The 17288-nt window shown below is 34.6% G+C and overlaps 1 protein-coding gene across 4 annotated transcripts in view; it reads right to left on the bottom strand.

Annotated features, from left to right (window-relative positions):
* Positions 1-17288, bottom strand: part of PCDH17 (protocadherin 17) — a 99818-nt gene that overhangs the window by 14643 nt on the left and 67887 nt on the right. For 2 of the 4 annotated variants that reach the window (XM_045978230.1, XM_045978231.1), the window contains exon 4: positions 5550-5633. The exons of the other annotated variants lie outside the window; for them this stretch is intronic. In XM_045978230.1, coding sequence (XP_045834186.1) covers positions 5550-5633 — 84 coding nt within the window. The remainder of the gene's footprint in view (positions 1-5549; positions 5634-17288) is intronic. 4 annotated transcript variants of the gene reach the window in all.

Genomic DNA, 17288 nt, shown 5'->3' with positions numbered 1-17288 from the left:
CTTACAGTTTAAGTCAGCTGTGTCTCTCTCTCATTCTTTATCTGACAGCTATCATCACATATGAATTAATTAATCAGTCCTTATAATGTTAGAGTCTTGAAAGGGTTAATTCAGCTTCCAAAAGAACCTGATTTATATGCAGCGATAAACTTATGCTCTGGTATGCATAGAGAAAGCTGTTTGGTTTACAAGGACAAATTTAAAATTATAGCAACTTAAAAAAAATACTCTGAATTTCAGGCCCAAGACTATTTAAATATGCTACTATTCTTCATCTTTAAAGAGGATGTTTTCTTATGCCTTTATTGCCTGTGTTAGCTAACCCCATCTCAGATAATGACACCATTTTTGATGACATGGATGAATACATCTAAAATTCAAGTCATCCTCCCAGCAAAGTGGTAATCCTGTAAGGAAGGTCAATGAAAACATGCCTATTAAGCCAAACTCTTTGCAAGAAGTGAGCAAGATAGTCTTATTAGCATTTTTCTCTCAGACTTGCTATCTGATTTCTATTGGGATGTATAATTATTTACCAGTTTAAATCCCATTGTTCATCTTATTTCCTGCTCTTGTTTGTTTTCAATTGCTAGATACAAGTACACAGAATCGGGTGTCATTTTTAACATTCTCAGAAAATAGAGTTAATTCAGTTGCAACTAATCCTCTCTTGTTTATTATTTAGTAATCAACACCTGCCAATAGGATTTGGGAGTCCCCAAAGATAGATTTTCCAGAAAGATTTTTATATTTTTATGTTTTCAGTGACATTCTAGTATCCAAAAGCTTTTTGTTAAATTCATAGAACCCTACTCTATAGATAGATCTAAAGTTTCAATTCAGTTACCTTAAATTATATGGACATGGTTCCGAAAGAACAGAGGGGTACCTCGCTCTGATCAGTACTTTTAAAAACATCATGTATTTAAAGAAAGAAGCAATACAAAATAAATTTGTGGAAATGTATTATATGCACACACACAGAGATGACAATAAACATATATTTTCACCAAAAATACCTCTGTGAGATGAAGTTTGTCTTAAAGAGTTATTAAAATTGATAGTGTCCCAAAGGTAACTTTAGAATGAAATACAGATAGTTTGAACCTATACAATTTGACCTTGATCTTACCAAAACAATTCCCACCGTCAAAGTGCTAATACTGCCACAATTATTGCTGCTATTATTATAAATGGTTTTAAAACACACAAGGAGTAGGAAAGGAAAAATAACTGACATTTGAAAGAAAGCCTGTTCTTGGCATTACTTCTCTAAAACCATTCTGTTCGTATTACCTTTAGTGTAATATGAATAAACTGTAAGTTTATTGGAAGCTGATGTTTTTTATCCCGTATGATTGGGTCATCCTAAGAATGAAAATTTAAGCAAAATCAATACACTCAATACCATGTTCTAGAGTAAATATACAGAAGTGTTTCTTATAATGGATTTTACTGGCAATGACAAGCCATTTTTTATGTAACAGCTTTAATATTTTGTAATCATTAAAGCTCACTGAAGCAATGGGGAAATTGGGAAAAGAGGTCAGGAAATTCATATATAGAAAGAGAGGAGATATGTCCCTCTGTATCTCCCTGATATGTAATCAAACCTAGAGTCAAAAAGCTATTGGAGAATGCAGCCCTTGAACCAGAGCAAAGATAAAAACGTGTTTCTAAAGGATATGAAAGCTTATCCATACATAATGCAGTATAAACATCGAGAGGTGTCTACAGTGATGTTTTAAATGCTTTCTTATCTTGGAGAGTACTTTCTGTGATTTAATTGATAATCAACCATACCTGGAGCAAAGAACAGATGATAAAAATGAAGTGTGTTCCCCATGATAATATTAAGAGGGAAATAAATATATGACAGCTTATTTTCAGACTCGTAGTCTAAATCCAATCTAAGAGGAAATTCATATTGACATCACAAGGAGAATTCGTTGAGACAGTCTTTTTTAATTTCAGGCATGCTATATTTGAATTTTTCTCCCTAAAAATACGTATGCTCAATCTTAGAAGAAGTGATCCTTTGTGCTGCCAAAGCTATTTTTGAATAGCTGCCTAACAATTTCCATGGTCATTACTGAAAAAGGTTATACAGAAGTCCTCCCTTTTCTACAGGGATACATTCAAAGACCCCCAGTGGATGCCTGAAACCATGGATAGTACCAACCCTATATATTATACACTGTGTTTTTTTCCTATACATACATTCCTACAATAAAATTTATTTTTTAAAAAAATAATTTTGTAAATTAGGTACATTAAGAGATTAACAACAACATTTGATGATAATATAATGCAATTATAACAATATATTGTAATAAAAATTATATGAAATGAGGTCTCCCAAAATATTTTGTGTTGTATGCATCCTTCTTGTGATAATGTGAGATGATAAAATATCCATGTGATGAGAAGTGGGGTGAGGGACGTAGACACAATGATGTAATGTAAGGCTATTATTGACCTCCTGGTGATAAGTCAGAGGGAGATCATCTGCTTCCAGATCACGTTGCTGACTCCAGGTAACCAAAACCATGGAAAATAAAACTGTCGATAAGGGGCACTGTTGTAATCAGAACTACTCAATCTGGTGTCCAAAACCCTCCATAATCTGGTCCAAAAAAATTTTTTTGGCAGTTCTGGCATAAAAAAAATTAATGAACTTCAATTTGAACAAGTCAAATTTGTACACTTTTTTTTTTTAAGATTTTATTTATTTATTCGACAGAGAGAGATCACAAGTAAGCAGAGAGGAAGGCAAAGAGAGAGAGGAGGAAGCAGACTCCCCACCAAGGAGAGAGCCCGATGCAGGGCTCGATCCCAGAACCCTGGGATCATGACCTGAGCCAAAGGCAGCGGCTTTAACCCTCTGAGTCACCCAGGCGCCCCTTGTACACTTTCTTTTATAGCAATCTTTAGGAAAATGACAGCAACCTTCTAACTGGACCCTAAAATTCCTTTAGAATGGTGTAATTACTTGAGTCAACTGGAGAATGTGAAACCTGCTAGTGGCCACAAAGTTGGGATCACAAATCTGTCCAAAAGAGAGAACGACTTGAATTTAAGAGAGTGTCACCCTAAGCTTAAATTTTTAAGTGACTTATTTTAATTTTTCTGGTTCAGATGAGTATGTTCCTTCATCTAAAATTAATTAGTATTAAAATCTAAGGTCCAATAAAAAATGGAATAGAATTTAACTACTTGATTTGGCAAATTTCTAATAAAAGAGGTATTTTAGTGCTTATTCACTGAATTGATAAAAACATACATGATCACAAAAGAAAATTACGTAGTTAATTATTATGGTAAATAAGGTCATTGTAAAAAGTATAGCAAAATAGAAAAACTATTAAGTGAGAACTACTTGGCAAATAAAAACTTCTTATCTATTGGGAACGAGCTTTTATGTTTAAAAACATATATCTGCACATAATTTTACATAAAATTCCAAATATAAATGATTCATTGTAAGTTTAATCACTTATTCTAAAATTTCACAGTCTAGCATATAACTCATTGATCTACTTATTATCCATAAACATAAAGGTGGTATCCTGTGAACCATATATTTGAGAGATAATAGTGATTTAAACAAAAAAAAGTATGATTCTTTTATAACACACACAAAATGATTATATTACATACAATCATTCTAGTATGTTAAAAAACAAATAAATATATATGTGCAAAAGTAGGAAAAGATTATAATCAGTGGACTCCAGTAACTGAGTTTTAAACTGAAGAGTTTTATTGTAGTACATACGTGGATGGAAAATATTCACGAGCTTCACTATCTTAATACTTTAAGTGAAAAAAAATTCTTGAAATAAGATAAATTTTAATATGTCAGATAACTTTATCAATAAAGAACTATAACTAAAGAGGCAAGTTTACATATCCTTATATATGCACCCTTTGTACCCATGATGAAAAAACACATTGCCATACCAAATGGAAATGAATGGAAAGAGCCTTACCTAAGGACAAAAGTCTTCTGGAACTATTTAGTGGATGTAAAAATAAAGGCCTAATCCACCTTACAACAATCTTTGAGTTTTCTGATACTCAGCTCTAGCTCCCAGATGACCCTGTGTTTCCCATTAGTAGAGAGTCATGGTGAAGTCCAAGTGTGTGCCCAGGTGTTTATGTGCACACAACTAAACATGCACCAGAAGCATGTATGTGCACATGAGCAGAAAGTCAATGTCAGATTAAGAGAAAGAAATTTTTAAGAACACATAAAATAATGTGAGGAAATTTACATTCTAAAAGCCAAAATGTTTCTTTGGTATAAATGTTATCCTTAAATTTAATTTTAATTTTTACAGAATTAAGAAATAAAACTTTTTACCAACTGATTTTAATTTAACGAATGTGAAATCACTAACAGGGATGACTTTATATAGATGTGTCAGTATACGTATATGCACATGAACTCACATTGTCAAACTTTCCCCCTCACTCCCCCAAATCAGAAATAAGTAAAACTCCCCTCACTGTAACACCATCTGTTTAAGGACTTTACTTGTATTTTCTCTCCATTTCCATTCATTTCCATACAGAAATAATGCAACCTGTTCTCTTTTTCTGGCATGAGGTAAAGCAACACAAATAAATATGACAGTAATTGTTAGATTGCTATAACACACATGTATATTTTTCAAGCACCACAAAATTCTGATAAAATAATTTTCTCCACTGGCTTGTGTCCCTTGTGTAGAAATTAAACTGCACAGAAACCAATCAAATCTCTCAAAAGCATTCAAATGAGTCAGGCTTGGACTATATACACTTCAGACATAGAAAAATATAGTGTGATGAACTAAAATTTCACCTGAGATAGATACTTCTTTCTGTCTTTCACTTAATCCATCTAGTTATTTCAAATTTCAATGTGTTTTCTGTATCAGAGTGATGTGTACAGATTTTACAAAGTAATGTGTAAAGAAGCCTTAGATATATTTCCATAAAATAACACTTCTAATATGGAGTGTAATTGCTTGTCCAAAGTGAAAGAAGAATTTGTGGACCCAGTTTCTCAGGTGAAACACACATTCTTCTTCAGGCTACAACAGTCACATGGCTTGTTCTGTATCCACAACATCCAAGGAAAATAACCAAACCTCTTTCCTATACCAGCTGTCTCTCCAGTCCACCAATTTCTTCCCTAGCTTTTCCTACACTCACTCCAAAGTGAAATTTGAATAAGCGGTGATTTTTTTTTTTTTACATTAAGTAATTAAGAACTGGAGCACTTAAACTCACCGAAGAACAATAAACATGAAAAACCTTGATATAGATGAACAGTTAGATTCTCTTTTCAATCCTTAATGTTACGCAGCTTTTCCTGAAATACTAATAGTACTGATGCAGAGATAATAGAATAACTTACTTATTCACTATGCCACTTTTCTTTAAAGAAATAAAGTCTACAAGTTCTGCATTTATGTGTGTATAGTCTTACGAGTGCCATCATCTAACAAGTAAAATTCGGATCACAGAGCAGAAAGCTAGCAGATGAAGAAATTGCTCACCTGGAGGAAGCAGATCAACAGACTGAAGTCTAGTTGTGATGGTGTGTAGGGTGAGGATAGCAAAGGAAAGCAAAGTCGGGAATGCTTGAAAAATAAAATATTTTTAGTTAACAAATAGAAAAACCAAGTGGGAAAAAAGGGCCAATTGAATCACGAATCCTTCTCTATTGATTGCAATTTTTATATTAAAATCGGTTCAACTGATCAATCCCTAAAAGATATGGTCATTGGTATTTCCCCAGATATGTAAAACTTAGTGTCATTGGAAGAAAATTACTTCAGGAGAGTATTTCAGTTTAGATGAGAGAGAAACAATGCAAAGTAACTATATGAACGCCTAGGTCAATGGGAAAAATATGCTTCTGATGATGAACTTATTTATCCTACACAAAATGAAAACTTTTCTGTAATACTGGCTAGAAGATGTAAAGAAGCAGGCCACCAAATCAGTTGCAGACTGTCTGTTCTTTAATATCTCTAGAGAATAAGGCTTTAATAAAAATGTTCACTGCTAGTGAAATTTCGATGTGTATTGTCTGGAATTTGAAACAACAGCCTATTCGAAACTTAGCTCTTTATTCAGTCACTTAGAAACCGTCAATTTTTAAAAACATATTGACCTCAGTAATGAGAAATACATATATTTCTGTAACAATCTCAACTCTTTTCTTTTTTTACCCAACATATAAATGTTATTTTTATAAAATTCAAAGAAATGCTGGATTTTGTTTTTGTTTTGCTTTTTAAGAACCTCTAACTTATGGATGTATAATTTATCAGTTTCTTAGGCAAAAAAAGAGAACACTTTGTTTGCATCTAAATGCACAGTAAATATATGAAATCGATTGCCATCTAAAAGTCCTGCCAGAAAAAAAAAAAAGCCTGTTGGTGAGCAAAGTAGTTTTATTTTTTAAATAGTCTCATTTTCTATTTTCCAACCTTTATTCAACATCTGTTGTTTGCCCCTCCCCTGGAATGTAATTATGCAGGATTCCAATGTAAAACAGGTTGAGTAGTTAATAACACGCAGCTCAAACATTTTTCCACACTGTTGCCCTGCAGATGTTTTCTTTCATTTTTCTTTTCTCCCCTGGCTTTGTGTTTAATTTGTGTATGTTTCTCTCCTATTCTTAAAGTATATTCCCACAACAGATGGAAACACCTGAAAATAAGTTTCCCTCATGCACATGTTTAAATGATGCCTATTGTGATATTTAACACAGAAAAGAAAATACAGAATATACAGAATATTGGTTTACAGAAAAATATAATTAATCTGTAAGCCACCTTCTTACTATGTTCAATTTAAAATTCTGAAGCAATAACCTAGTTTTTACCAAAGACATATGAGGAAAAGTTTATAGTCTACAACCCTCATTTATTCTTATTTTGTTACCAGACTCATTTGTCTTTTTTGCATTTGACACAATTCTCTTAAGTTTTCAATCCTACTAACCTGGACTTTTTTTTCTATCCACTGACCATTTTACTATGCAAAAGGCACTTTACATTCACTTGATAAAAATTCAAACTCAGTAATCAATATCTAACATATTTTAGATATGTTCAAGTTATAGCATTTATTTTTAAAATAATATAACAAGAATCATGTAAGTATAGAACTCTTCTGTTCAGAAAAAAATATATTTCATTGAAATTAAGAGATTATAGGCTGCGTACTGGGTTGGATATTGTCCCCCAGCAGTCATGTCCACCAGGAACATTAGAATATGACCTTATTTGGAAAGAGGGTCCTTGCAAATGTAATTACTTAAGATGAAGTCATACTGGATTAGAGTGGGCCCTAATCCAAAATATGATGTTCTTAAAAGAAAACTGAGACACAGAGACAGTCAAACAGAGAAAAATGTCATGTGACGATACGAGAGATTAGAGTATTAAGCCTGGCATTGCAACCACCAGAAGCAGCTAGAGGCAAGGGAGGACCCTCCTCTAGAGTCATTAGAGATCCTGATGATACCCCGATTTTGGACTTCTGACCTCCAGAACTGGGAGAGAATAAATTTCTGTTATTTTAAGCCACCCAATATAGTATTTTGTTATGGCACCCCTCCAGTACTGATTTTGGTATCTGGAAGTGATGTGCTGTTGGAACAAATACCTAAAAATGTGGAAGTGGGTAATGGTAATAAGCTAGAAGAGTTTTGAGATGCATGATTTTTAGAAGCCTAGATTGCCTTAAGGAGACTCTTGGAAAAAATATAGACTTACTGGGAAATAACTTACTGGGAAAAACTTAATGATTCTGCTCAGAGCTCAGTCAGAAGTGAGAACAGCTAGAGAGAAAGTTTCTATCATCTTTGAGGATATAAGGATATACATGTGGCTTTACCATCAAGAACAGAAAGTACATAGAAATATGAATGTTAAAGGTGTTTCTCATAAGGTCTCAGATGGAAATGTTATTGGACAGTGGAAAGCAATCCTTGTTCTAAAGTGGCAGGAAACCTGGACAAAATGCTGGTTGAAAAGGAGAAAAATAACTGATGAATTTGTGTGTTTAGCTAAAGAGCTTTCTGAGCAAAGTGTAGTAGATGCGGCCTGATTTCTCATTTCTGGCTATAGTACATGTGAGAACAAAGAGATCAATTAAGGAATGAACTTTCAAGCAAAAAGGAACCAATACTGGTTTGGAAAATTCTCTGCCTATCCAGATAATGTGCTCAGGAAACAAAGGCAAGGGTGTGGCTAGACAGCCGTTTGCTATAGAAATTAAGGTGTGATTTATGGATCCAATCAACCATCATCATAAGAGAAGTCAGGAGAAAGATCTGTGGAGAACATGCTTGTCTAATAGTGTGGATCCCTTTAACCTCCACAGAAGACAAATAGTCATTGAGAATTTTATGTAACACTGCTAATGTGGACTGAAAAGGACAGAGATGAGACAAAATGAAGGAAAAATTATGCTAAAGTACAGCCACAGATACAGGGACCAGGAAGGGTGGATTACTCTCCCAGAGGGTCAAGAGGACTTATGGCATTGAGCACCAGAACACAGAGAATTACTCTCAGGCCTTGAAATCTAATAGAATTTGCCTTTATCATTGCCATCTTCTTTTAGATTATAACCCCTTTATTCCTTCCATTTTCTCCCATTTAGAAAGAGAATGTCTACTCAATGCTTGGTCCAACACTGTGTTTTGGAAACAAATAATTTCTTTTGCAGTTTGATAGGTCTGTGAAAGAAGATGAATGTCACTCATGAGGGACCACACCCGGAGTCTCACCTACACCTGATTTAGATGCTGAGATGTTAGACTCTTTTAGTTGATATTTAGATGAGATATGGGACTTAAGAGTTATGCTGGAAAGAGTTAAGATGTTTGAATGCTATTGGGAGGGGGTTGATGGATTTTGTAAATGGGGCAGAAGTGAATATCAGGGTCCAGAAGGTAGACTGGGTTGAATACTGCTCCTCCAAAATCCATGTCCACCTAGAAAATCAGAATGTGACCTTATTTAGAAATAGGGTTTTTGCAGACATAATTATGTAAGATGAAGTCAGTTAAGTTAATATTAGGGTGGGTCTAAATCCTATGACTGGCCTCCCTTTAAGAAAAGAAACAAGAGACATTGAGACAGTCATCCAAGGAGAATACCATAGGATCATGGAAGCGGTCATGGGAATGATTTGTCCACAAGTGCTAGCAACCACCAAGGTTGGCAGAGAAGAATCCTTGTCTAGAGCTGTGAGAGAGTACAGCTCTGCTATTACTTTAATTTTGAACTTCTAGTCTCTAGAACTGTGAGAAAATAAATTTCTGGTTTTTTAAGCCATCCAATTGGCAGTATTTTGTTACAGCAACCCTAGGAAACTAATACAGATTATCAACAAAACAAAACAAAACAAAACAAAAATAAAAACAAACAACCTTCAAAATATAAAATGCCCAGATGGCAAAAAAAATTGCTATGGAGAATGACAATGGGGCAAATTAAAAAGTAGATCCAGAAAAGTAAAACAAGATTGATATGAATGAATTAAAATGTTGTCTTCTATATTATGGTTCATAAATAAATTAAATTTGGCATAAGAGACAGGTCCATGTGCTAGTAAAATTGATGCTGCTGAGTATACGGCTTAACTGAAATCACCCAGGAAAAATATATCTGTGTGTGTGTGTACGTGTAAGATTATGCAAATCCCATGAAGTTTGGAAATAGAGTATTTTCTTTAAATGCCTGCAAATTAATAGCTCTCTGCCTTCTTTTCTAAGATTGCTAAGACTTCTCTCTTTAGTTTCTATTACTTTTGATTTTTCTGTATACTAATCACATTTTCAATACCATATGTATGGAAACCTCACTTAAAATTTCCACGCATCCTAGTAGGCTCTTAAACAAAATGTGACTGTAGGTAGGTACACATACGTGTGTGGGAATTTGGATTAACAAATAAAAAAGTATCTTATAAGGAGAAAAACATATTTTAATATATTAAATATGGCTTCAAATACATATATATTTTTAGTCAGAAACTGACTTAGCCATTATCTGAAGGCATGTATTAATAAATTTTTCCACTTTTTTGGAAATGAGTGAATAAACATTAAAATAGTCACTTTTTATGCTTGTATGGACAGCATTTGATTTGATTTTTTACTTAAGTGGAAAAAATAAGGCAGAAATATATTTCCCTTAAGAAATATGAGCCTGGGTGCCTCAGTTAAGAGTCTGCCTTCTGCTCAGGTCATCATCTCAGGGTGCTGGGGTAAAGCCCGACATCGGGCTCCCTGCTCAGTGGGGAGTCTGCTTCTCCTTCTGCCCCTCAACCCTGCTTATACTCTCTCTTTGCCAAATAAATAAATAAAATCTTAAAAAAATATATGATACTAAATTTTACCAAAATATACTGTACATTAGCAAAAGTTATATGCATTATTAGCAAAAGCATTTCTTTTTAAGTTATTTAGTATATACACATACAATCATTGTGTTTCTTTAGGGTTTTATGTCCCAGCATATTAATATTAAGTCATCTTTTTTTCTGGAAACACTTACTGTAGTCCTTTTGGGCTATTATAACAAACTACCATAGACTGGGTGATTATAAACAACAGAAATTTGATTTTTCACAGTTCTGGAGGCTAAGAAAAAGTCCAAAACCCAGCCACCTACAGACTCAGTGTTTGGAGGGCTTAGTGGAAAGCTGTCTCAGTTAGTGGAAAGCTGTCTTTTCTCTCTGTCCTCATGGTGGAAGGGGGCCTCTTTTATAGGTTATGAATCCCATTCTTGAGGGCTTCGCCCTCATGACCTAATCTTCTACCCAAAGCATCATACTGAAGATTAGGCTTCGGCATATGAATTTTGGAAAGACACATCCCTTCAGTTTACAGCAGCACTCTACTTCACGAAATCAAACAAATGCTGTGGGAGGGGAAAAGACTAAATAACTAAATATCAAATAGTTCTACAAAGAAATGGAACCAAATCTCATAACTGGTCTATTTGGAACTACTCAAAAATGAAAAAATGTGTGTGTATATATATTCAAGTATATATATATATATATATATATAAAATAGGTTTTATCTCTGTATGTATCAGTTACTGAGTATTTGCGTGCCCTTTGCAAATGCAAAGCCTAGCATCGACCCAGGTTATATATCTCTCAAAGTGATTGAATCTAACAGTGTGTAAAAACTGACATTAGTATCTTACACATAAATGCAAGAAATTTATCTCATATTGTTTTGTTATACTGTTCACAGTAGAATATTTCTGCCATGTTATTTCAGTTTCTTTAAATGAAAAATCAATGCATGCTTTGTTGCAGCATAGCAAATTACACACTGCGACTTTTTTTCAAATAATGTCTTCTAAGTACCATGCCTGTATCTTAGCTTTCTGTGAATTCTTGGTAGGGATTTGAGTCACTGAGCTGGGCTTTACAATAGCAAAGAGCTATTAAATTAATTTTTCCTTGCTATTTGGATCTCAATCATTATGACGACCTAGAAAAAGAATGCAAAATTAAATTTTAAAAACTGATTTATACTCTCAGAACTATAATCAAAAGGAAACAATACTTGATACACTTTGGGTTTTCTACAAAAGTTCAGCTGACTATTAGACTGCTTTAGTGAGCAGATTTTATAATCTGTAATGCTTACCAAAAGCCATGAAGGCATAATAGGCCATGTAATCATCATTATCTTTGACGATGGCTACAGAGAGGAGGAAATTATTTAATCCATGTTACTTTGATGTCAAAACAAAATGGTACACTGAGAGGTACAGGCTGGATTATGATTAAATTTCAGGGATTTCAAACCTATGTAGCTGAATTCTCAGTCATTTTAGTCTTGAAGTCAGAGGACAGGTATCTAAGAATATTAAAACATCCAACTAAGTCAGAAGAAAATCTTATCAGAAAATTCTCTGTGAATTTCCTTACTTCAACAACAACAAAGACAGTAAAAAAAAGGCAAGTCAGCATTCTTCTTACGACAGAAAGCAAACATCACTAGAGGACAGTGCAATCAAAATTACTGAGCTTAGATATATGCCACAGGTACAAATGCATTCTATTCTGAGAGTTTATTCCTTCTTCTGACTTTGGAATTCAAAATTATTTTATTACATAAAAAAGCCATAGTGAAATAGATTCTTAGTTTAGTTTACAAAAACCTGCTTAACTTGTAGGGTAGCTGACTATAGTACTAAGAATACTAACTCTGGCTTTAATTTGAAGTCCTAGCAACAAGGAACAATAAAACATAATAGGAAGTAGAAGAGGAACAGAGCTCGTTCCCTCCATCCCAGACACCGGAGTGATTCTAGGAGGATATATGAGTAAGAGTTTGTTTTCTTCCAATCTCCTTTGTTCTCTCTTCTGTATTTTCCCTCCATTGAACACACTTTCTCCCACCCTTCAATTTATTAGACTTCCCTTGTGTTCCCAATTGAGAAATATCCCACCGGGTTTATTTACTCCCTCAATAAGTTTGCTATGCTCCCAAATTACCTAAAGATTTTTCCTCCCTCAAGAAAATTCTCTTTCCTGCCACACAGTGCATATCTGGTACAGGTTGCACATACAAACATGAAAGCAACCCGATTAAATTTATCCAAACTCATGTGACTTAATAAACCCCCAAATCTCAAAATTTAGAGAAAAAATAAGGCACCTTTTATGACCTTTTTAATGAATTTCTTTGCCAAGGAGTCCATGTCTTTACAAAAATAGTAACATTGGGACGCCTGGGTGGCTCAGTAGGTTGAAGCCTCTGCCTTTGGCTCAGGTCATGGTCCCGGGGTCCTGGGATCGAGCCCCACATCGGGATCTCTGCTCGGCGGGGAGCCTTCTTCCCCCTCTCTCTGTCTCTGCCTGCCTCTCTGCCTACTTGTGATCTCTGTCAAATAAGGAGATGGAATCTTAAAAAAAAAAAGTAACATTTACAAAACAGTTAACAGTCTCATATGTGGAAATTGATCAAAGTAAACTGGGGACCTAAAACCACGGCCAGGGAGGAGCACACCAATGCACATGTGCACCTGCATTCACACAGATGCATACACACTTTCACAGAGAGACAGAAAGGCCAGTGTCGCATGGGAGCCTGCCAGCATCCCTGGCTGTGCCTGCTTCTAAGAGCTATTTCCTTTTCCCACTTTTTGAAGGCACAGTCAGCAGCAGGGGTTCAGAATGTGGCGGAGACAATGAGGAGGGGAGAGTGTGCTTCTGTGTATGTGGGTCATTTATAAATCAGGCACTGCCTGTCTTGCTACATGCAGCTGCATTGACACTGCTGAGCTCTTTCACGACCGGGAGAGCACAATGCAGGCTATGAGAGTCCTACCAGCTCCGACTCTAGCTCTCTGCTCTGGGTGGGGAGTTGAAAATTTCGATCTTTAAAACTGCGTTCTCAGCTATAAATAATACTTGGCAGTTAGAATAAGGAGGAAGGGCTGAGATTGAATTTGGCAGACCCCATAGCTGGATCTAACGTCTTACCGCCTTTGTTCTGAACTTCTACATTCTTTCCCTTCCTCATCTGCAAAATGGGGATATCCTCATTGGGCCCTTGTGAGGAGGAAACACGCACATGCATGCCAAGCACTTGGAAGAGTTCACAAAAACCACTCACTGAAGGCTGCCATTAAGTTATAATGGCAGGGTAGTGCTGGCAAGTCAAAGAAAGTACAATAAAATTTGCACATAAACTCAGTGTAAATGTGGAGTCTGCTGAAGTGAAGGCCACTCATGTTGGGACTCAATGTCTGAGCATTACAAAGCAAAACATACCATTCCTGTTGTCACTTTTGTTTTTAATATGCGCAATATAATACTTCTCAGTCCAACTTCAAGCATATAAGGAGTAATACACATAATCTTTTGGGGGTGGTAATAATTTACACAGTGGTGGTGAAAAAGCCATAAATATATGATTCTTTTCCCTCTAGGGCACTTTTGGAATGAATGGAGTCAGAATTCCAAAACACTGATGTTCTGTCTCTATGCTTCTCTAAGAGGAAAATGTATTCAAGATACACAAAAATAGAGAAGATACATTTTCCTGAAGAATAAGATGACTAGATGGAAAGCAATTTAAGTCACGAATTCCCTGTTAAAACAAACATTTTAAAGCAGAAAGCAAAATTGTGGGTATTTTAAAACTAGAAATGAGAATCCAATACCTCTAGCAGTTGTGAGAGGTACGTATGCACTTCCTGTCCTTTACCTTTAGGGATTCTTTTGTGGAAAAATCTGAGAAATACCAGAAGGGCAAAGGATTTGACCTAGGCCACACAAACTTGAAGCAGATTGAAGGTTAGAATGATGTTCCATGGCTACCCTGCAGGTTTTTTCCCCATGCTCTACTTCTATACAATTATGTAAATGAATAAATAAGTAAATAAATAAATAAATAAAGTCAGGGATTCAAAGTACTACCATCACAAACTAATTGGATAAACTATGAAAAGTGAAGTTAGTTCTCGTTTTTCTTTGATTTTTTTAAATCAATTAAGTTCCATTTTTAACAATTCTTTCTGCCATATATTAATATGGGGAGAAAATAACAAAGAAGGTTTATTTTTTGTTTGCCCTTCTTTTTTTTTAAGAGTTTATTTTTTAGTAATTTCTACTTAAACTCACAACCACAACTGAGATAAAAAGTCACCTACTCCACCAACTGAATCAGCCAGGCGTCCCTGTTTGGTCTTCTATTCATTATTTACCTATGGTTATTACCATTCAAATAAATGATGACTCAAAAAAATACATCTTTTTTAGATTTTTTTTCAGAGAGGCAGGCAGAGAGAGAGAGGAGGAAGCAGGCTCCCCCGTTGAGCAGAGAGCTGGATAAGGGGCTCAATCCCAGGACCCCAGGATCATGACCTGAGCTGAAGGTAGAGGCTTTAACTCACTGAGCCACCCAGGTGCCCCTCGAAAAATTACATCTTATTTAGCTCTTTACTGAACATTGTGGAAAGAACTTTGTTTTCAGAATTGTTTGCCTGAACTCTTCTTAAAGCCTATTTCAAGTCTCTTATTGCTCATATACAGAATAATAATCACATTTCCTATTGAAATCCTATTTCAAGTCTCTTATTGCTCATATACAGAATAATAATCACATTGACACACTCCGTTTATATTTTTCCAAAGATATTTGGACAACTTCATTATAACACCAAACAATAGAAAGCAAGTATTCCCTCCCACAATCAGGTCATTTCTTAAACCAAGCATCTAAACTTCTTTCTTTGCAACTATTATTTATATATATACACAGTCTTTGTGTAGTTTCAATCTCAAGGGAAATGTAATTATGTGTCATAATTTATACTTTAAGGATGAGAGGTTTAGAGATCATGCAATAAAATGTCTTTATTTTCCAGGTGAGAAAATTGGAATTCAGAATAGTTACTAGCAAAATAAAAATTACTTTCCTGATCCCAAGTATAGTTATTTTTCCTCACTCTGTGTATCTCTGTATTTTTCTTTTTATGTTACATTTTTGTAGTAGTCACCCATAAATAACAGGTGACCATATGACATACTGTCTAAGCAAGGGTATTTTTGAAAGTGATAGAGACCACTATTAATGATTATGCCTGAACAACAGGTGTAGACAGAGATTTTTCTGGATACATCATGACAAATGATAATCTACCCAGAAAGTAAAGAAAGATCAAGGTTAACATCCTGTGATTTGTTTCTGAAAAAGTGATTTAAAAAAATAAAACAAATAAAAATCTTATTTGGGATCAGTAATGTTAATTTTTTTTCTAGAAACTAATATGAATTTTTATTCTTTAAAATTGGAAAACAATCATATATTTATTGACTGAATTAAAAGCTGTTTCATCTGCATACATAGAAAAATGCAGTAGAAAATCTTTACTGCTTGGGGCACCTGGGTGGATCATTTGATTGGGTGTCTGACTCTTGATTTTAGCTCAGTTCATGATCTCAGGGTCGTGAGATGGAGCCCTGTGTTGGGCTCTGTGTTGGGTATGGCACCTGCTTAAGATTTTTCCTCTCTCCCTGTCCTTCTGCCCCACTCCCCTTTTCAAAAAAAAAGAAAGAAAGAAAGAAAGAAAGAAAAGAAGAGAAGAGAAAAAGAAAAATGAAAGAAAGAAAATCTTAATTGCTTTTGTGGGAAAAATCCACACAGCCGCAAACAAAAATAAGGGACTGTTAGGAAAATCCATACAAAATATTAAGCTAACCAAAACCTTTATTTTTTTAATCAAAAACCTTTAAAGCAAATTAGAAGTTGTAAAATGTAGTGATAAAAATATGCCTTGTAAAAAAAATTTAATAAATAAAACAGTAAAAACAAATATAAAAAACAAAATATAAATATAAAAATATAAAACATATAAATATATATTTGTTGTAAAAACAAATATAAAAATAAAAGAAGGATGAAAGGGCATTAGATCTGGAATGAAAATCCAAGTATGCAAAGAGACTGTATGAATTAATCATACAAAACAGAAGGGAGAAATATAATGTGCAAATTTGATGAAGCAATTCTGGTGCTGCTCACTTGAGTAATCAAAGAATGACAGATCAATAATTAAAATTAGAAAGATAACTGAAAGAATAGTTTCTTTAAAATTCAGGAAATTAATAGAAAGGAAACCTCACCTCTTTCTTTAATTTGGGGAAGAAATAAACCAGGGATATGAATTATTTCACACACATACAAACTTTAAAAACACAAATCAATGAAACATAACTAAATAAAGACTCTCTAATATCTCTTTTGACACAACATCAATGCCTACAAGGGAATGCACACATTACAATAATACACGCCGAAACCATTCAAATGTACCATGGCTAGTAATTATCTAGGACACTAAAAGATCCTGGCAAAAGTTAATCTAATAAATCTGCCATTATCTTTAATACTTCAAATCTGCGCCTTGAGCTAAACAGTTGTCAAAAGGGAGCTCTGTTTACACAGAACTGAATCAGAGTGAGGAAATAAAGATGTCAAGGCTTTTCTACTTTTTTTTTCCTTTTAGCGGTTGACATGAAATGATTAGCTGGTACATTGTATTCTGACTTTCCACATGGTGCCAAAGATCACTTTTTTCCCCCTCATAAATATATGCTACATAACGTGAAGGTGACTGCTCATTTGCGTCCTTCAGCTCTGAAAACTAGCTTTGGCAGTATTCAAGGCCGTTTTATAAGGCAATATCTCTGATTATTATATCTCTATGACCTGAATGAATCAGCATCTGAGTGAG

Source organism: Meles meles, chromosome 14 (assembly GCF_922984935.1).
Source record: "Meles meles chromosome 14, mMelMel3.1 paternal haplotype, whole genome shotgun sequence".
NCBI classification, from domain to species: domain Eukaryota; kingdom Metazoa; phylum Chordata; class Mammalia; order Carnivora; family Mustelidae; genus Meles; species Meles meles.
This window is presented reverse-complemented; position numbering and strand designations above follow the sequence as displayed.